At 37.1% G+C, this 20,316-nt stretch overlaps 3 protein-coding genes across 4 annotated transcripts; 2 read left to right on the forward strand and 1 right to left on the reverse strand.

Annotated features, from left to right (window-relative positions):
• Nucleotides 1,092-3,816, forward strand: LOC18593577 (serine/threonine-protein kinase CDL1). 2 transcript variants are annotated; one of them, XM_007020861.2, is made up of 5 exons: nucleotides 1,092-1,389; nucleotides 1,849-2,030; nucleotides 2,171-2,360; nucleotides 2,532-2,923; nucleotides 3,064-3,816. In XM_007020861.2, the coding sequence occupies exons 1-5, from the start codon at nucleotides 1,266-1,268 to the stop codon at nucleotides 3,304-3,306; spliced, it is 1,131 nt and encodes a 376-aa protein (XP_007020923.2). In that variant the 5' UTR covers nucleotides 1,092-1,265; the 3' UTR covers nucleotides 3,307-3,816. The 2 variants fall into 2 exon arrangements, with proteins under 2 accessions (XP_007020923.2, XP_007020924.2); XM_007020862.2 differs by having other exon boundaries at nucleotides 2,544-2,923.
• Nucleotides 4,178-12,973, forward strand: LOC18593578 (DNA polymerase I B, chloroplastic/mitochondrial). The gene is made up of 12 exons (XM_007020863.2): nucleotides 4,178-4,688; nucleotides 5,347-6,418; nucleotides 6,574-6,765; nucleotides 6,930-7,612; nucleotides 8,570-8,990; nucleotides 9,669-9,764; nucleotides 10,148-10,240; nucleotides 10,313-10,507; nucleotides 11,237-11,329; nucleotides 11,403-11,615; nucleotides 11,708-11,797; nucleotides 12,418-12,973. The coding sequence occupies exons 1-12, from the start codon at nucleotides 4,522-4,524 to the stop codon at nucleotides 12,580-12,582; spliced, it is 3,480 nt and encodes a 1,159-aa protein (XP_007020925.2). The 5' UTR covers nucleotides 4,178-4,521; the 3' UTR covers nucleotides 12,583-12,973.
• Nucleotides 13,577-18,300, reverse strand: LOC18593579 (microtubule-associated protein TORTIFOLIA1). The gene is made up of 6 exons (XM_007020867.2): nucleotides 17,053-18,300; nucleotides 16,563-16,754; nucleotides 15,920-16,025; nucleotides 15,141-15,826; nucleotides 14,196-15,062; nucleotides 13,577-14,094 (listed from the first exon to the last, which is right to left on the reverse strand). Exons 1-6 carry the CDS (start codon nucleotides 17,743-17,745, stop codon nucleotides 13,897-13,899), a joined length of 2,742 nt encoding a protein of 913 aa, XP_007020929.1. The 5' UTR covers nucleotides 17,746-18,300; the 3' UTR covers nucleotides 13,577-13,896.

Here is a 20,316-nt window from a genome sequence, read left to right on the forward strand (position 1 = left end):
TGTTTAATATAAGGTTTCAGAGGAAAACATTAACCCCTGATTAATTTGCAGAGAAGTATTTGGTCAACTGGGCTCCTCTAGATGTCTGAATGAGATAGAATGCATCTCTCAGCTTCTATAATTGATTACATATGGTAAAACTTGATTGTCTCTCTTGTTAATTTAGTTTTATGTAAATCAAATTCCACACTCGAGTTTCACATGATGTTCTTTAACAGTATTATGAATTTTATTGAAATTAAGTTACAATGTTGGATAGTATTATCATGAAATCTTCTGTGCTGCCTCCTTTTGTTGCAGAGAGGTGTCTCAGTTTTCTTTAGAGCTTGATTTTGGTTATATGAAACAGATGGTAAAAGAATGTGTTGAAGCAGGATTCCAGGAAGACAGAAGATAGCAGTTCGGATTTACAACAATTTCTTGCTTATTAGCATATGTAGGAAGTACTCTAAAAGAAGAAGCAAAAGCAGCCTCCCATTCTCAAGAAGCATGATGTCAGATGCAATTAGATATGTTATCTACTGCCTAAAAAAATAATCAAACAGTCAATGCCATACCAAATGCAATTGGATATGTTGGTAAGGCCTCAACCAGCTTACATACAACCCGAACTGGTAAAACTGAAAACAGCATTCAATCGACATAATCAAGGAAAGGAAACTTATATCTCTTCAATAACAGTTTTTTGGATCACATCGTCAATCCATATTTCTAGACACTTCAAGGCTTGAACCATGATCGTCACTTAATTTATAGGACATCACAATCTACAAAGCAGAATGGTTAGACAAGTTGAGCCAAACTAAATTTGTTTAAAATGGACACTTGGCACTTGCCTAAGTCAGGTCCAGATAAAGAAAATTTTGGGACAGGTTGACCTGACAAGTGGAAGAAAAGAAATTAGTGGAATGGAAGACAAGGAAAGAAAAGCTCATAACAGAAAACCATTTTGACTTGAGAAATTTCTGATAATGAGAGAGGTAGTTAAGAAATGGCGAGAATATCTGTCTGCTTCCATATTTAGCAAATCTGACCAAGTCATTTTTGGCTATCTGAGCTCAATGGATTCGGACAGAGAAGAAGCAAAACAATCATTATGAGAAAATTTTCCTTGTGCCCTCCTGGAGGACCAGATAGAGTTTGGTTTCCTTCAGGGGTAAGGTTTGCCGGGGCTCTGCTGTCAATGTTCTTTATACTTGAGACTACTACTAAAACTTTGGTTCAAGAATTTCGTGGCTGGCCTGAGGTTGTAAAGGGAGACCAAGATGAACTGTTTTTCATGTTGCATGTCAGAAGAGAGACTAACCAGAAGGTCATTAAAGAAGAGCATCAAGAAATACCATGACACCAAAACTCTGGCTTCATTTGCCAACATTTCCTTCAAAAGTGGTAAAACATTTTTACCCTATAGATCATCTTTCATTCCACAAAACCCTGACTGAATCCGAAATATCCTTGTTTTGTCAGCCATCAGCTTGTAATAGAGGAACATATTTTGGCATAGTTGCTGACCCTTTTTTTTATTCAAATCTCAATCTCAATACATGCACGGTATATGCAAAAATATTGTTATTTTAAAGATTTATCTGCTTATTATTTCAATTGAAATCATGAAAACAATCCAATGGATGAATTCAGCATTTAATATATATATATGAACTATTGTCAAGCCATGTTCAGCTTCATTTCAATATTCGTGGTCACCCTGTTGAGGTCCCATATCATCTTGACAAAGACTTTGATAATGTTGCAATAAGCATTATGTTGTTTCTGTAACCATTCTGTTTTTGGCTGAAAAGTCCAGGTGATAGATTCATGTCTGAACAATTCTTTTCTTTGTTTTGGCAGATAGCAGCAGAAAGAGATATATTACCCAAGAAATAACAAAAATGGGTAAAGGCAATATAACTGCTAAGGTTTTTAATTATCCTGAGTTATGCACCGCCACTGAAAACTTCAACCCTGAGAATCAGCTTGGTGAAGGAGGGTTTGGGAAGGTCTACAAAGGGCATGTTGAAAATCCAGATCAAGTACCATTTTGAAATCTTATTTCTTTTTACCTTTACATTAGAAAGAGTTGGAAGGAAAGAATTGTAGTATCAACAAAAACATATATAATTTGCATGATATTTAGTTGGTAATTTTCATATTGTTGTTCCATCATACTCAGGTAGTTGCTGTCAAGCAACTTGACAGGAATGGATATCAAGGAAACAGAGAATTCCTGGTTGAGGTTTTGATGTTGAGTCTACTTCACCATCCTAACCTTGTAAATTTGGTTGGATATTGCGCTGATGCGGATCAAAGGATTCTGGTCTATGAATACATGGCTAATGGCTCCTTGGAGGATCACCTTCTAGGTATGTTTACATTTAAGTTGTTTTGCATTATTGATATAACACTAGCAACACCACTTCAGACTTAGATAATGTGATCCAGAACTCGGTCTTTTGAACTTTTTCCTTTTCCATTTGTATTTTAAGATTTTGTTCTGTTGAACAGACTCAGTTGTTAGTAACTCTGCCTTTTAGATTTACCTCCAGACAAGAAGCCATTGGATTGGAATACCAGGATGAAAACTGCAGTAGGTGCTGCTAAAGGCCTTGAATACTTGCATGAAACGGCTGATCCCCCAGTGATATACCGCGACTTTAAAGCATCAAACATATTACTTGACCAGGACTTCAATCCAAAGCTCTCGGATTTTGGACTTGCAAAGCTTGGTCCAACTGGAGATAAGTCACATGTATCCACCAGGGTTATGGGAACCTATGGTTACTGTGCACCTGAGTATGCACTGACAGGCCAGTTGACAACAAAATCCGATGTTTACAGCTTTGGAGTAGTGTTTTTGGAGATAATCACAGGAAGAAGAGTTATAGACAACTCAAGACCAACAGAAGAACAGAATCTTGTCACTTGGGTAAGTTTGGATCGTTTTATTCATCCCAACAATCGTGGACATCTACAAGCATGAAACTCTATCTCTTCTTTTGATTTAATCTGCAAGCACTAATATAGCAAAAGTTTCCTTAAACACTAACTTATAACCCTCTTTTGCAGGCAACACCCTTATTCAAAGACAGAAGGAATTTTACATTAATGGCTGATCCATTGCTTGAAGAGGATTATCCCGTTAAGGGTCTCCACCAGGCACTTGCAGTTGCAGCAATGTGTCTGCAGGAAGAAGCAGCTGTCAGGCCTTTGATGAGTGATGTGGTAACAGCTCTCGAGTACTTAACTGCAAACAAGGGTCCAGAAGAAGTAACAGCAAACAAGGGTGCAGAAGAAGGAGGAAACAGTTGACAGATAAGAATCAGTTTCTCCATGTAGGCATAGCGATGGAGAGATGTAGAAAAAAACCTCACAATAAATGAAGGTACAAGAAGAGGGTAACAGAGAGAAAAAAAAAAAGCTAATGGAGCTCATCAAACTCTTCCATATCATGTTGCAGCTGGCCTGCACTCCCATGGAGTGAACCAAAATCTTCATTTTTCCCAATCCCTTCTGGTTCTGCTCTGCTAGTGCTGATGGGGTTCACAGTTGGGGCCTCTCCGAAGGAAGCTTTACCAATTTACTGCCCCCAAGGCTGCAATGGTGCAAACCAACCTCATTCCCGCTAAACTAAACTTTGTTTTTCTGCTCCTTTTTTTTGGGTTTAATTTGGTAAGAATTTGTGAAACTTATGTCCTTCATTTTTGTATCAGGTAAAACTTTAGCATGATAAGCAGCTTCATATGTGTATATGTATACATGTAAACCTTACCTTCTTGTCAATGTTTGAATCCAATCCATCAGCCATTTTCATTGGTGAAAGATATTGCATTGACCTTCTCATTTCCTTAGAAATGCTTACAAAAATAAATAGTTTAGAAGTTTTTTTTTTTATATTTTGTTCTATTTTTTTAACTCTAAACTGAGTTCAATACATAAAATAAACTCTTAAATTTAGAACATCGGTTTATAGAATAATAATCCAAAAAAAATAAAATTTAATTTAATTTATGAAAAAAAAATGAATCTTCAAATATTTTTTCAATTTTTTTTTCATTTTTTAGAAAAAACTTACCCAAATAATAATGGCACATATGCAATATCTCTATATTCTAACCCCCAATTCAACAAAAATAAAATAAAAATGGAAAAAAGGACAAATATTTGCCAGCCATAAAATAAAAAATAAATGTTCCAAATTCCTATGGTCAGTTAATATTAGTGTTGGAGCTGGGCTATGGAGGGTTTTATTTACTCTGTAAAAGTAAAAGAAGGGTTTTAGGCATTTTCAGCTCCTTTCCCTCTTTTTCCCACTTCTGCTCTTTCTCTGTCTTCATGGCGTCTGCTCTGCTACTTTCACGGTCACAGTCCAACTTGTGAAAGACCCACCAAAGGACTTGCCCCTCCAAGACCCAGAAATTTACCTTCTTTGCCACCCCAGAATACCAACAACATAAACAGCAAGCAAAAACGGCGCCTTGTGTAGTAAACAACACTAGCGGCAAGCTAGCCCGACTTGCGGACTTCATGGCTGCTATGGGGGTTGTTTCTACTTCCCAAACTGCTGCTACTACTACCCCTTTGGGTAGACCGTTTTGCCCTTCTTCTTCTTGGTTTTCCCGGTCTTGTCCTTGGCCTTCTTCTTCTCCTTCGTCATCTAAGCACTTCTTTTTGGCTTCTAGAGCCTTGCACAGGTTTCGCTCTTTAACTTCTTCTCTTTCTTGTTTGTGTGTTATTTTTGGGGTTTTTTATCCGGTTTCTTAGAGTATCTGATACCCATTTTTCCTTTTAAAGAACATATCCTTCTTTTTTTGTTTTTTTTTTGTTCTGTCATTAGCTGCTGTTGCCTGTTTTTGAGGGTTTTTGGGGTTTATACTGGAAAAAGTTCCCTTTTTTCCTGTTTTCTGCCATGTATTTCTGTTGTTTTCGGCCTTTTTTATCTGTTATTTCCTCATATTATTGATATCCATTTTCCTTTTCACGTGGGAGGGGACCTTTCTCTCATTAGTTGCTGTTTGCCTGTTTTAGAGAATTTTGAGTTTTATGATAGAATGTGGTGGAAAAATGTGGGAGAAGAGAAGAGATGGATGAGAAATTGGAATGGAAATGTGGTAGTGCCTGAGTCTCAAGGATGTAAGTTTCTTTAAGGAAATGCAAATAAAGTGGAGCCAAGGAAAGTATTGTTGTTTGGTTGATTTGATACTGCTGAACTCAGTGCAATTTGGACTTTGCATGAAATCTGGAATCTTTTTCTTGTTGTTGTATACTTTTTCATAGCTAGCATGCCTGAAGAAATTCTTCATTCAAATTAATTGGTCTTTCTGCCCTTGTTTGCTTTTCTTTACATTGTAGGCGAGAAATGTGCACAATGCAGAGTGTTCAATGTGCTTTTCTTAATGCAACCATGTCAAGTAGTTCCAGCTGTTGCTATCATCCCAAAGGTATGAGACTTAAGGTAGCTGCTTCTAAATATGCTAGGATGGTCCACCCTGACCCGGATCAGTATTTTTCTGCTAAGAAGTGCAAAGGAGTGAGTGTGGACCAGAGAAACAATGAAAGCCCAGCAAGTTTTCAAAAGTCTAGGGTGACATCATTTCGAGCTAATGCTTTTACCTTTACTTCAAAAAAAACTAGCATACCCAGCACTGAGCGTTCATGGGAGAAAGAAGCTCGCAGGATAAAGGAATATAAGGAGATGTCAAAAGAGAGCTTTAAAGGTAGTAGTTCTTATTCCAGTGACCAACACAACTTGAATCTGAAGCTTACTGGCTCATTATTTAAAACAAATAATAAAGAAGAATTAGTTTCTAGAAATAGTGGAAAAAATAAATCTCTTTCTGAGGGTTGTTGTCCACCCCAGCCAACCAGTACTAAACAAATGTCCAGATTCAACAATATAGCTACTGGTGGAATAAATGGTTCCAAGCAGCTAAAAGGTTCAAGTTCGACTGAAGTTTTAAATAATGGATCGTTGCCAGGGCTGGTCTTGGATGACAATAAAGAGATTGGAAACAGTGGAGATAGTAATTTTCTGTCTGAGAGCCATTGTCCAGACCATCCAACTAACAATAAACAAATTTCTAGAGCCAAAAATATATCTGCCAATAGAATAAATGGTTCCAAGCAGTTAAAAGGTTCAACTAAAACAGAAGTTTCAAGTAATGGCTCGTTGAAAGGGACGGTTTCAGATGCCAACCAAGACACAGGACATATGAATCCTAATGAAACCAGAAGGGACCATGCCAATGAAAATGGGGTTGCCAGCACTGAAGAAGCTAAAGTAGTTTCTCAAGAAGATATCAGCAAGCGGCTTGCTAGGATTTATGACCAGGTTCTTGTTGTAGATAATATCTCTGTTGCAGGGGAAGTTGTTAAGATGCTTACAACTCAATACAGTCATCTTGTTCATGCATGTGATACTGAGGTAAGTTATGCTTAATATACATTCTTTTTACTATTTTCTTATATATGTGCTGTGTGCATGCTGCATGTTGTAGTTTGCATGCATTTGCTCCATGCACTACCCAGTTTGCATGTAAATGAGCTCCTGTCTATTTGCTGATGATAGAGTCTTTGCAGGTGTCTAAGATTGATGTGAAGCAAGAGACTCCTGTTGATCATGGTGAGATAACATGTTTCAGTATTTGTTCTGGAGAAAATGCAGATTTTGGAAATGGGAAGACCTGTATCTGGGTAGATGTTCTGGATGGTGGTGGCAGGGCTCTTCTAAAGGAATTTGAGCTGTTTTTCAAAGATCAATCTATCAAAAAGGTGTAGTAGGCCTTGCACTCACTCCTTTGTCTTCCTTCCTTGTATTTCTCCTGATCTGCTGCACTTTTTGATTTGCTAAATATTGCATGGTCCATTGGAGCACTTGATAATCCTTAGTCCTGAAGTAAACTTGATATTGATATATTCACCTGGGCTTTCTATAGGTGTGGCACAATTATAGCTTTGATAATCATGTCATTAGGAACTATGGGCTGGAGGTTTCTGGATTTCATGCTGACACAATGCATATGGCACGGTTGTGGGACTCATCAAGACGAACAGCAGGTGGTTATTCGCTTGAAGCGCTTACAGGTGATAAAAATGTTATGAACAGGACTAAATGGCGCAAAGAAGAAAATGAATTAATTGGTAAAATATCAATGAAAACCATTTTTGGCAAGAAAAAATTGAAAAAAGATGGATCTGAGGGAAAAATGATCACCATTGCTCCTGTTGAAGAGCTACAACGGGAAGAACGCAAATTATGGATTTCTTATTCTGCCTTAGATGCAATAAGCACACTGAGACTTTATGAGAGCTTGAAAAGCAAACTATCAAGCATGTCTTGGGTATTTGATGGTAAACCAGTTTCTGGGAAGTCCATGTACCACTTCTACGAAGAGTACTGGCAACCATTTGGTGAGCTTCTTGTTAACCTGGAACGTGAGGGTATGTTGGTTGATCGGATTTATCTTGCTCAGTTAGAGAAGGTGGCTAAAGCAGAGCAAGAAATTGCTGCTAATAGGTTTCGCACCTGGGCATCTAGATATTGTGATGATGCCAAATATATGAATGTGGGAAGTGATACTCAGCTCCGCCAGCTTCTTTATGGTGGCATTGTTAACAGGTACCAATTGCATGTTTAATGTACAAGAACATTTGTTTCCCATCAACATTGATTAGTGCATAGCATTGAAATTTAGGCATTTTATTTCAAAAGAGTTAATTACATGTTTGGTTCCTGAACTTTGGCAAAATTGTATGAATTGGTACTTGAAGAAAAAAATTATAATTTGCACCTTGATCTTTCAAATCATGTACCATTTAACACAAATTCTAATGCCACTAAAACAACCTGCCTATATATGTGGGTTTGACCAATATTATCATGTCATGTGTACACCACATGGAACCATCAATATCTTATTTAACGTTAGTTATAAAATTGCAAATCTTTGACTTGGACAGTAAAATCTCATACAAGATTGGTCAATTGTTGGATACCATATGGCATCCATGTGGAATTTTCAGAAAATATTTACCATTTTTATTCAACACATGACATATACATGGTGTAACTATACCAGTCAAATGCGACATAGGCAAGCTAAGTTAACGGTGTTAGAGTTTGAGTTAACATGGTACACTATTTGAAAGTTCAGGGTGCAAATTGTACATTTTTTTTTCTTTAGGTACTGATTGATACATTTCACTATCATTTGGGTGCCAAATTTGTAATTAACTCTATCCGAAATAAGTGGGCAAGATATATTTTATGGCCATTCCCTAGACCAGAAATATAGTTAATATCATAATTGAATTTCTGATTTTGATAATCTCTCAAATTTTCTTGCTGTTAAGTGCTGGGACTGTCATTGCTGGTTGCATGGGGGCAGTGCAGAACTTGATGTTTCTTATGAATATTCATTTCCTGTAATTTATGGAAGTGTTCTTACCATCAAGAAATCAACAATCACTCTTCTTTCCCAAAAGAAGTGTGTGTGTGTGAGAGAGAGAGAGAGAGAATGTTGAAAATTTTGATAGTAAAGTTCTTGATAATTAACTTGATTAATTCTTGTTACAGTAAGGATCCAAATGAGAGTCTACCTGTTCAGAAAACTTTCAAAGTTCCCAATGTTGATAAAGTGATTGAAGAAGGCAAAAAGGTTCCCACTAAGTTTCGCAGTATTAAGCTGCATAGCCTTGGTGTTGAGCTCCCTGCTGAGGTGTACACTGCCACTGGTTGGCCCTCAGTTAGTGGTAATGCTTTGAAGACCTTAGCTGGGAAGGTTTCTGCAGAATATGATTTCACAGATGATACTAATGATGGTGATATCAACAATTGTCCTGAAATGGTGACTGATGTTGATACATCTGCGTATGGAACCGCTTTTGCAGCATTTGGGGATGAGGAAAAAGGAAGGGAGGCATGCCATGCAATTGCTTCATTGTGTGAAGTTTGCTCTATTGACTCTCTAATATCCAATTTCATTCTCCCCTTGCAGGTGATTTTGATGTCTCATTTAATTGGTCATACATGTTGATCTGCTTTCACAGTTTACCACTCAGCCTGGCTTACTTTTCCTCCCTAGTATCATGTTTGGATATTTTCTTTTTCAATGAGAACTTATGCTAGGGCTTATTGGTCAAACTTTCTATTGAATGATGAGAGCTGTGCATATGACCAAACTATGCTGTATTATCTCCAGGAATATTATTATAAGGTGACAGCATGATTGACACCGTGTCTTTTCCTGTCAGTTATAACCCATCATTCAAAGAAGAAGCTATAGAAATGATGGTTTGATATTTGATCATGCAAACTGGTTGACACTGCTGGATAATGAATTTGTAAAATTATGTACATAGCAAAGGGCTAAAACCAAAAGGGTATGCAACTATAAAGAAAGTTTCGAAACTCAAACATACGTGCTAAGTGGTCTTGTATCTGCAGTACTTCTTTGTTGATAATTGTTTGGCTAAGAAGAAAAGTAGAAATTTGTTTAAAAGCTTGTGTTTTTTGAAGGGCAACTCCTCTCATTGTTTGAATATAGTCATAAAAATCAACAAGGCATTGTTATAACTTTTCCTTAACTTCATCATAATGGCCTTGCTCTTGATTAATTTTGTACCTTCAAATTCTTGGAATGGTTTATAATGAGAATGATCTGTCTTAACCACAGGGGAGTAATGTATCAGGCAAGAGTGGGCATGTTCATTGTTCTTTGAATATCAATACGGAAACTGGGCGCTTATCTGCCAGGAGACCAAATTTGCAGGTTCATTTTTCTTTTAATTTTTTCTCTACCATTATTTTAGCAAGCATTTGAATAATTAGAACCTCAAGGTTCTTTAGATGCCTATAATTCTATGTCACTCGGATAGCGAAGACCAAAATTTCCTTGAGATGAAATACTCCATGTTTTTTGTTATATAGAATGTCATTAAAGCCCTGTTGGCAAGAAAGCTTCTAATTTCGATGTCCATAGCCTGAAATATTCATATCACAAGATAGTTCTAGTTTTCTACCACACAAGCATGGTTGATGAGGCATGAAGGAAATAGATAATTTTGTTATTCCTCTGCATATCCTTCTGTTGCCAGCCATATTTGGATGGGAGCTTTATGATATTAAATTTTTTTTTTGTATTTTTTAATCAAGAATCAACCTGCACTAGAGAAGGACCGCTATAAGATACGTCAGGCCTTTGTAGCTGCCCCTGGAAATTCCCTCATTGTTGCAGATTATGGGCAGGTAAGTTGATTGAACTGTCTTCCTTTGTCATTATATTTCATGTATTGATTGAAATCTGAATTTATATTACAGTTGGAACTTAGGATTCTTGCCCATTTGGCTGACTGTAAAAGCATGTTGGATGCCTTCAAAGCTGGTGGAGATTTCCATTCAAGGACTGCAATGAACATGTACTCTCATATCCGTGAAGCTGTTGAAAAGAGGCAAGTTCTTCTTGAGTGGCATCCTCAACCCGGTGAAGAGAAGCCACCAGTTCCACTTTTAAAGGTATAGTAAATCTGTAATCAAATTTCGTTGAGTATTCACTGAAATGGTAGAAAGAGAAACCAGTTTGAGGACTTTTATTTGTCACCAGCAATTTCTGTTTTCCTCCAAGCTAGGTTGTAAGAAATATACCATCCTGGCTTGGTGGAATCTTCTGGATCTGTTAATAGTACATAGATTACAGACAGAGATATCTTAGAGAAATGGAAGTTACTTGATAGCACTTCTCGTGCCCTATCCTGCCTAAGAATCTGATATTTTTTTTAAACCAAAGCCTTTGGCATTACTAAAACTCCTGCTGCTATTGCTTAACGAACAGAGGGATCAATTTTCTAACTTTGCATGACTAAGATGTATAGAAAGATGATGATCTCATGACAAGGGTTGGGCTAGAAATTGTCCAAAACATTATTTAAACATATTGAACTTCTAACCTTTACCCTGAGATGTCTTGCCATATCTGTGACTGTGATTAAAGTATGACCTAAAGTTGCTTTTGCTATTTGAAAGTTACAAGTATCTGATGTTTTGCTTTGAAATTGTTTGTCATTCTTACTGATTTTCTCAGCATATTCATATATGAAAATAAAATATGTTAGGGAAATAGGAAATTGATTTTGGAGTGGCTAGTATAAAATGTGCAGACCTTGGGATATTATTACCTAAGTATTGTTGTATTTAAGATTGATTTTGATTGCTGAATCTAACTGGGTTGAAAATTGTTTTTTTCAGGATGCCTTTACTTCTGAAAGAAGAAAAGCTAAAATGCTCAACTTTTCCATTGCTTATGGAAAAACTCCTGTGGGGCTTGCTAAGGATTGGAAGGTAGCCTTGGAACCTAAAAGAACAGTTAAAATTCATTAAGCCTTCAAGGTAATGATGATTGCACCTCTCTCAGGTTTCTGTAGAAGAAGCAAAGAACACAGTTGATCTCTGGTATAAAGAAAGACAAGAAGTGCTCGAGTGGCAGAAACAGCGTAAATATGAAGCTCAGAAACTCAGGCGTGTTAAAACATTGCTTGGAAGGGCTCGCCTCTTCCCATCATATGCTCATGCTACACGTGCTCAAAAAGGTCATATTGAACGGGCTGCTATCAATACTCCAGTCCAGGTTTTCTTTTCTTTCTCATGAACTCTCTCTCGCTCTGTCTCTCTCTCTCTCTCTCTCTCTCTCTCTCTCTCTCATCTAGATGAGTGTTTCAGGGCAGTGCTGCTGATGTTGCAATGTGCGCCATGTTACAAATATCAAAGAATGAACGTCTAAAGGAGCTTGGGTGGAGGCTTCTTTTACAGGTTATGCCTTTTACATTATCTTTATTTTCGGGTGATCTCTCTCATTGCAGTGATCTACCTTGGTTTTAGATAACTAGTGGTTTCAAAACCATTATATAAGTTTGTTTGTGCTGTCTGATGTGTTCTTACTGGAATGCAAAGTCACTTCTTTTCCACCTTTAATATATTCTCAAAAATCGGACAACAATGGGCTTATGATTTCACTACAGAGACTTTGCATTCTGTTGCTTCCAAAATTTTTTAAACAGATTGTCTTTTCATGTACACATATTCACCTCTCAAAATAGTAATTATTATTACCATTTTATTGGTTGTTTGGATGTTTCCTTCAGAAGATTTTTGTTTGACTGAAGCATAATCTTTGCTTAATAGCATGTAGGAAGGCTTAGATTCTTCTTAAGAACCTGACACTGATGTTTACCTGTGCATTGGTTGATGTGTATTAATTTTCAAATATGCACATGTTCTCTTCAACCAATATAAGCATTTCCCAATTTTTAGTCACTATTCTGTCCTGTACAGCCTTCACAAATTCATTTCACGAGTTACTGTTTTGATGTGGCTCTTTAAAAAGTCGTTGTCCTGCAATTTCTCTGGAAATAACATCCTTCAGAAAACAGGTTCATGATGAAGTAATCTTGGAAGGACCAAGTGAGTCAGCTGAGACTGCAAAGGCAATTGTTGTTGAGTGCATGTCAAAACCCTTTGAAGAAGGAAAGAACATTCTTAAAGTTGACCTAGCTGTTGATGCCAAGTGTGCTCAAAATTGGTATGCTGCCAAATAGATAGTGGCTCTGGCTCAGACAGATGTAAATTTTGGCTTCAAACAGTGTGTTGCAAGATGCTTTTTGCCCCTTGAAGAGCGATATTGGAGCTCAGATCGTCCTCATTTTCTTTGCCACTGCAGTACTTTAATATCTAAGGACTTTTACTTATGGAACCATGAGCTGATGTGGCAATTCCTGTTCTGTTCAGGGATGTGGGCCTCGGGGTTTTTTGTGGATGGAAGCATGCTTTGAGGCTTTAGTTGCATTGTTTTGAGGGCATAAGAGTGCAGCACCATGTGTATAGAAAATTTATTGTTCTCATTAGTTAGTTCCTTGTAAAATTCTGACAATGCTAATTCTTTTTTCTTCCAAGTGAGAAATGAAGGTAAAGTTTGATTGTGTTTCCTTCTATGTAGTGCATACTTTTCTTATAGTTTTACAAACTGGATAGTCGTAAGTGCTAATGGATAAAGGGTCAGAGGCATCTGCAAGCTTCAACCTTTATAACTGCCTGTCTTTTAAAAATCCGACATCTGAGCCTGGTTGCATGGTGTTGATTAGAGAAAATATGAACAATAGAAGAAAAACTTGCTTAGCAGAAACTGGTTGCTTAGCCTGTTTGACACCTAGGAATTAGGCTCAACTAGTGTAAAAAGTCAGCAATCAGCATGGAACATATGTATATGCAAAACTGTTATGAACTGATGCCATGGAAATTGCAAAAGTTTCTTACTGGAGTGTTTGCAAGTGATGTCAGGACAATTTATCACAATTGCAGACTCCGGTTCTGCTTGTTCAGAGTGGCTGTTATACCAATCCAGTTAACTGAAAATATTTCAAGTAGAAGATGTAGTGACCTAGCATTGTTGAATTAAAATCTGGTCCCTGCATCAGCATCTTTTCCCCTTGATAGTTGAAAAGAGAAGTCTCTGAAGATTTTTCTTTTTTTTTTGGAGAAGTAGAAGTTTGTCCAGATATAACTACCACCAAGCAACTGCCTCAACCACAATTGGAATCCAAGTGCTTTGGCAAGTTTTTGAGTAAATGAATGTAATAGTGCTCTTTACAAATAATCTCTTCATGCAAATCTCTTGGCTAAAAGGTATATCACTCTTAGTATACATTTACATCAAAGGCCATTATCTTACATTACATACAAAAATGTATTAAGTAGCCTATGCCAGCTTTGAATCAATTTTTTTTTCAAGCACACGCCATCATAGCTGTTTGAAAACTTTTCCTTTACCATTTACTTAATGTAAAATAAATGTATTGAACCAGTAACCTATCAAGAAGTTTGCAAGCACAACACAAGATTCCAAAACCAGCAGATTACTTATCAAACTGTTGCAGCTCAATTCCCCAAGCTGATGCCAACTGCAATAGAAGTTGGTCAGGTGCCACACCTTCCCAATCCTCTGGTGGATCCATTGTGGAAGCTGCCTCATGCAAATTCAACAAAAGCTCTTTCTTCAACTCCATGGGAATACCCAATGCATCGGGTCCACTTTCTAACACCACTTCGACCAGCTGAAAAGTTACAGGAGAAATAAAAACTAATAAGAAACTTCAGAAAAAAATGTCTAAATGAAACAGCTTGAACTAAAATAATCCAAGAAAAAGAACCATACCTGTTGAATCCAGGATAGACAGATATCAAACAAATCCTGCTCCAGAAGAAATTGCACAATAGCATGCAAGGCCTCATTCGCTATCTCATTTGATAGTTGGTCAACCATAGGGCCTGATCTATCCATTAGCTTTATAAGCAAGAGATCATCCCCTGTAGACAGAACTTCTGCATAAGCAGAATCCATATCACCTACCTGAAGGGCATGCATTGCGTTGCTCCAAGAAGTCCAGACCGGATCTCGCTCTGGTCCAACATTATCATCTCCAACAGCTTCAGCAGTCAATTCAGGAACACGTCCTGTTCGAGATGCTCCACCGTCCTCCCCAGCTACACGGATTGCTTCCAAGGTAGCTTCATCTTTTGATGCTTGCCAGACACTTCTAGCAGAAGGCCCTTCACCAAGCCTCACAGGCCCGGGACCCTTTTCCCAAGCTCTCCTCCCACCAACCTGTTCACTCTCATGTTCTGATTTGGGTGATCTACCATCCAGGCTGCCACTAGCTGGAGCTCTTCTTGACCCAACTTGCCCATTTCTGGAAGCACCAAATGCAGGGAAATCCCAATCATCGGCCATTTCAGATCTCCAAGAAGGTCCCCTTCCCCTCACGCCTGGGCCAATTCCATCAGATTGGGCAAATCTTTCTCCAAATGGAATTCGCCCACTGAACTTGGAACTATAGTCAGAAAACCCATTATACTTCCCTAAAGGTCTATTAGAAGCTCCTTCAAACCCCACCGTAAAATTAGCACCTCTCCTGCCAGATGATATTGATAAATCCCTAGCCATGTCTTCAACAATTCGCTCAAGACCCCTAACTCTGTTCTCCAAAGTTATCATGCTATCGTGAGAACCACCCATAAAATCCTGCAACAGAACAAGGAATCTTATCAATAAGAAGAGCACTCACTGGAAGCATGTCCTAAATGCAGAACTCAGAAATACCTGCAACATATTCATGAGATGCGCTTGTTGTCTCTCCAGCTGCAATAACTGCCTCTGTATAGCCAACCAATTTCCTTTGTTGCTGATGAAGGACCCTTCAGACTGTCCATCCACCTTTGAGAAACCCAAACGATTTCCAGATGGCTCCCTTTGATTTATATCTATCCTGTCATCAGCATCAAATGCCCTTGTTCTTAGGTCTTTTCCATTTATCTTCTCTTCAGGCCATTTGTCCCGCACACCAGCAGCTCCTCTCTCTATGTTACGGTTTCTGATACTGGAAGATGCATTAAAATCATCTGCCTGGCTGTTTCCCAGATAATTCGACCTTCTTCTTGCGTCTGGATCATTTGTTTCTGATTCCTCCTCATTCTTCAAGTTTGAAGAATTAAGATATCTGCGAGAAACAACTACTTCAACTGGCAAATCACCAGAACCCCTTGTTTCAAGTTTCTGGAAGAATTCAGGATTCAACTCCTTGTCCGTTAATGCGGGTGCTTTCTTCTTTAAAATTACAACTGCTTTGTCAGGAATGCTTCCACCTTTGCCTTTGGAAACAGAATCTGAAGTTGGGGGCAGATTATTAGATGAATCCTTTGCTGATGGATCTGTTTTTTTATCACCAGCATTTGGAATGTTCAAGCCATTCTTTTCTAACAATTCAGCTGGTTGAGGATTTTCACCATCTACAGCAGCAATTGTAATTAATTTATCAAATAAGAGAGCAGGATTAAACATCAGAAGGGCAACCCATAAAAGCACATAACCAACATGCTTACCATGAGACAAGGCCTTCTGGTTATCTGCAATTCCATCTTCACCCTTTCCTGCAATCTGCTTCCATAATTGCAATGCTTCGGTCATGCTATCTCTCACTGGTTTCATCTGTTTAACCAATGATCAAAATTATTCAACACAATAAACTTTTCATATGGCATTGTTGACTAATATACATCCACCATTAGACAGGTAGTGAAGGATAAACACTAAGGAGCAAAATCATTTAGAGGACCACAATGCATGAGTTACATTGATTAGTAAAGAATCAGACAAAATCCTTCCTTCCAAAATCATAATGCGCCAACTGAAATTCCCTTCAAAACCAATCTAGAAAAGATGAAGCCATCCAGTCCAAACCCACATCATCCATTAACCTAAACACTTCTGCCACACAACAATTAGCCCCGAGAATTCTAATTATGCCAAGTTTATCCCACAAAAAATGAAACCTATGTTGAGAAATAACACATAATCTGCCCTAAGTCAAGAGAACAGATCAGTTCATTAAAAGAAGAGAAGTACAAGGTCTTGCACCAGTGATGTCCAGAAAGTACCAAAATGAGATATCCACAAATTATATACATGGCATTGAGCATAAAAATACAAACATTATATTAAAGAGAAAGGGCTCCAGAAAGCTACCCTGTCAAAGCGGCAACCCTCCAGTGCCGTTATTGTTGAAGCTGCTCTATCTGCAATCAAGTTGTTCGAATGCAGTGCCAAGGCAGTTAAAGCATCAGCAGCTGCCTTACGCGTCGCCCAATCTGTGCTCCCAAGGCATTCATGGATGCTCTGCAGCAAAGCTTCCAAGCTCGGTGGTGCAATTGCTCCCACCTGCAACAAGGTCATCATTTTTTTACAGAACTTCAATGTGTTCCTTTCTCTAAAATTCGTCAAAGTAATAAAATTTATTCCCCACCTAGCTATCTAATTTGCACAATCAAATATAACACGATGTAGATTACCATCCAGGTTAACAAGCACATAGCAAACTTTCTGAAGAAACTAAAAGATTTTCATTTAAGCTGTCATTAACAACTACCAAACTAACAATATCAATCATCAATATCCTTATGAATTAGGCATTGTAAATGGCCAAAATCAAGCTAAAAACAACTACATTGCACCAAACCTGTGACAAACTCGCCACTAATGGCAAAAGGGAAGCCTTAGCCATAAAATTCTGATTATTCAACAGCTTGCAGATCCTGGGACACAGCTTCTGAAAAGCAGCCAAAGGAGGATCAGCTGCACATTCGACCATCTTAGCCATACACAATGCAGCACCAGATTGCACTCCTTTGTTCTGTTCCCCCATTGCTTCAAACAATGGCTTTACAAACAATCCCACCAGAGTCCCTCCACTCTCCCCTTTCAAATACTGCCCTGAAAGCGCCCCAATTGAATCGCGACAAGCATCTTTCACCCCAGAATCTGCATCTTTCAGCCTTTTAACAATGTGGGCAATGATCTTAGTCAAATGGGAAGCCGCCAATTCACCATGGCAGTTACATAGCATTGAAAGTAACCTTAAAGATTCTTTCTTTACAGCCGGTTTTGGATCATTGGAAGAATCAAAAAGGCAATTGAGTAACATGGGAAGGGAGTCAGGGGAAAGAGATTGGATGATTTTCTCAAGATCCTCAACGGCAATTTGGTAAGTGTCACGGTCAGAAAGCTTGGAAAGTGAGGTTAAAATCCTTTGTTTTAGCTCCACCATTGCAAGGTGAGAAGAAAGTGAAGAGGGTTTTGGAGGGTTTGAAGAAGGAGGTAAAGTTGAAGCCTTTGAAGGCTTTGCAGATTTGGGTGCTTGAGAATTACTCATTGTCAAAAGAATGAGTAGAAAAAAAAATGGTTTACAGATTGCAACAAAGGGAAACAAAAAAAAAAGATGAGATTTTGAGGAAATTGGATTCTATAGATTTAAACAAGGAGAAAAAGATGGGATTTTGAGGAAATGGGGTTGTAGAGATTGGAGCAAAGAAGGAAAAAAGATGGGATTTTGAGGAAATAGGAAAGTTTTCTATCAAGCGAAAAAAAGATAAGTTCTTTATACATTGAAAGGAAAGTTGATGAAGGAGAAGGATTTTGGAGTTCAATGACAGAAAATGTGGGAATCTCTAAAGAGCAAACTGGATTTCAGAGCCTGAAACAAAGAAGAAAAATGGGATCTTTGAGTAAATGAAATTGTCCTATGGAGTGAAACAAAAAGATGGGATTCTGCATACATTGAAAGAAAGCTGATGAAGAGAGAGAGAGAGAGAGAGATTGAGACTTCAAAGAAAGGGATTTTTGAGATTAAAGAGAAGGAGTAAGAGTTAAGGGAGAGGGAGAAAGCTGAGATCTGAAGAGAGTGAAGCAAAAGGATGCAAGAGAGAAGAAAAAAGAGGGGATTTTGAATTTTTTTGAAATAACAAAAGATTTGGTGTAAAAGAGGATTAGATGGACCAATCAGGGTTTAAATTTGATGAATTGGAACGTTTAATTTGTATTTGGAGGGTAAGGCTTAGGTTAAGATCATGACCATTGAATTTCATTGGACAATTTCTGGGTGGGGGTCCACTAATGTGAATGGGACCTTTGAACACGGAGATAGCACATAATTGATCATCAAGAGATTAGAATAAAAAAAAAAAAACAGCCCTTGTTTTTGGTGAGATTTGTTAGGGTTTGTTGGTTGAACATTTTTCCTCTAATGATTGAAACTAATCATTTGAATTTTTTTTTTCTTGGTCATTTGCCTCTAAGTTTGTGTGGATATCACGTTTTAATCTTTAAAAATTTTTATAAAAATTATACTTTTAATTTTTTTGAGATAAAATATTAAAAAATTTCAATTTCAATTTCAATTTACGATTAAGAAGAATGAAATTGTAAAAATATTATTAATAACGAGGTGTTACCTAAAGTCAAATAAATTTTTTAACTATGATTGTGAGCAGTCTAACGTTTTAATTTTATAATAATTCTTTTTTAATCTCGAATGCTAAATTTCAACATATCAAATTAATTTATTATTAACAATCTAACAACCATGGTATTATTAATAGAAAGTAAAATGTTAAATAATTATTCAATAAATTAGGTATATGTAATGGCAAAGTCATGCCCATTTTTTTTCTTTATTTCATGGAACATGCCATGATTATTTAATACAAGGTAGATAAAACCACCTAGACATTGTGAAATACTAGGTAAAGATTTGGCTACATGCCTTCAAGTGCAGTTATAAATAAATAAATAAATATATATATATATATACATATTTTGCCTTATTGTGATAAATGTGTATCATTAAAAACATGGTATGCTTTAGCATTGCCTACCCACCACAACTTAATGCATGTAATGTAATGTAGTTTGGTATTAGAAGTACAAATTGGAATTGAGGAATGAATGATAGGACCCTTATGTGGACCAACATTTTGTTTTATTAACTTATGTGATGTTTTTTTCCTTAATTCTCCCAATATTAAAGGCTAAACTTTTACCCCAAACTAGATATGAAGAAATATTGTGAGTGACCATCTTAAAGTACACAAATTATGAACTCTTTTCAATCATGCCTTTGCACTTTGAAAACATTTTTGAACCAAATTCAACAATGTGTTCTTGTTCTTACTTCTTACTATAGTATTCTTTAAAGAACTTCCCTCTTCAAGTCATGAGTTCCCTCATCCTTTCTCTCTCCAAGTTATAAGTAAATTAGGTATGTAAAATTGAATCCCTTTTTTCATTTTTGCGCTCATCAAAATTGTTGACAAATATAGGTATGTCAATAAGTTGATTTAATACGAGCACCTACAAGTACTTGATCTTATAACATAAGATTCAAGTATACTATATTTAGATTTGGGACGAGTTAGGATAAAATTTTTAATATTTATTTTGGGTAGAGATAAGTTTCGATATCACCTTGATAGATACGGATTTGATCATTGAGCTTGGATGCAGTAAGAGTGACCCATTTTGATGGACCTAAAATGGGTCTAACTGTCCATGAGTAAGCCAACCAGCCCAATCAACAGTTCAAAACTCACAATGAAAGGCTTCTGATTGGGCCATGAAACTTCATTATCTTATCTCATATTTTGCTTTCATTCAATTCAATGAGTAAATTGTCCTTCGTTATTTCATTTTCCACCTTAATGTGTGGTCTGCCTTCTAAGAAAATCAAGATATTTATTTCTCAGCACAACTTGACACTCCAACCTGCCCTTACAATCATCTTCCTTTAATTTGGTGATTAATGTATACATAATCAATTAAACATTAAAAATGATTTTTAATCTTTAACAAAAACACACAATTTTTTGTGTCGTCTTGAGTATTTAAATTTTAATCATATTTAAAAAATATATAAAAACAAATATATAAGCTTAATGAGTTGTTTAAT

The sequence above is a fragment of the Theobroma cacao genome, chromosome 7, assembly GCF_000208745.1.
Source record: "Theobroma cacao cultivar B97-61/B2 chromosome 7, Criollo_cocoa_genome_V2, whole genome shotgun sequence".
NCBI classification, from domain to species: domain Eukaryota; kingdom Viridiplantae; phylum Streptophyta; class Magnoliopsida; order Malvales; family Malvaceae; genus Theobroma; species Theobroma cacao.

Excerpts from the sequence above, each read along its gene's own strand:
- LOC18593577 (XM_007020861.2), top strand. The coding sequence starts at position 1,266 with ATGAACTGTTTTTCATGTTGCATGTCAGAAGAGAGACTAACCAGAAGG. Across the intron at positions 2,031-2,170 it reads ATGTTGAAAATCCAGATCAA|GTAGTTGCTGTCAAGCAACT; the intron begins GTACCATTTTGA and ends CATCATACTCAG. Across the intron at positions 2,924-3,063 it reads AACAGAATCTTGTCACTTGG|GCAACACCCTTATTCAAAGA; the intron begins GTAAGTTTGGAT and ends CCTCTTTTGCAG.
- LOC18593578 (XM_007020863.2), top strand. The coding sequence starts at position 4,522 with ATGGCTGCTATGGGGGTTGTTTCTACTTCCCAAACTGCTGCTACTACT. Across the intron at positions 4,689-5,346 it reads GCTTCTAGAGCCTTGCACAG|GCGAGAAATGTGCACAATGC; the intron begins GTTTCGCTCTTT and ends TTTACATTGTAG. Across the intron at positions 8,991-9,668 it reads ATTTCATTCTCCCCTTGCAG|GGGAGTAATGTATCAGGCAA; the intron begins GTGATTTTGATG and ends TCTTAACCACAG.
- LOC18593579 (XM_007020867.2), bottom strand. The coding sequence starts at position 17,745 with ATGAGTAATTCTCAAGCACCCAAATCTGCAAAGCCTTCAAAGGCTTCA. Across the intron at positions 16,755-17,052 it reads TAGTGGCGAGTTTGTCACAG|GTGGGAGCAATTGCACCACC; the intron begins GTTTGGTGCAAT and ends ACCTTGTTGCAG. Across the intron at positions 14,095-14,195 it reads GTCTATCCTGGATTCAACAG|CTGGTCGAAGTGGTGTTAGA; the intron begins GTATGGTTCTTT and ends GTAACTTTTCAG.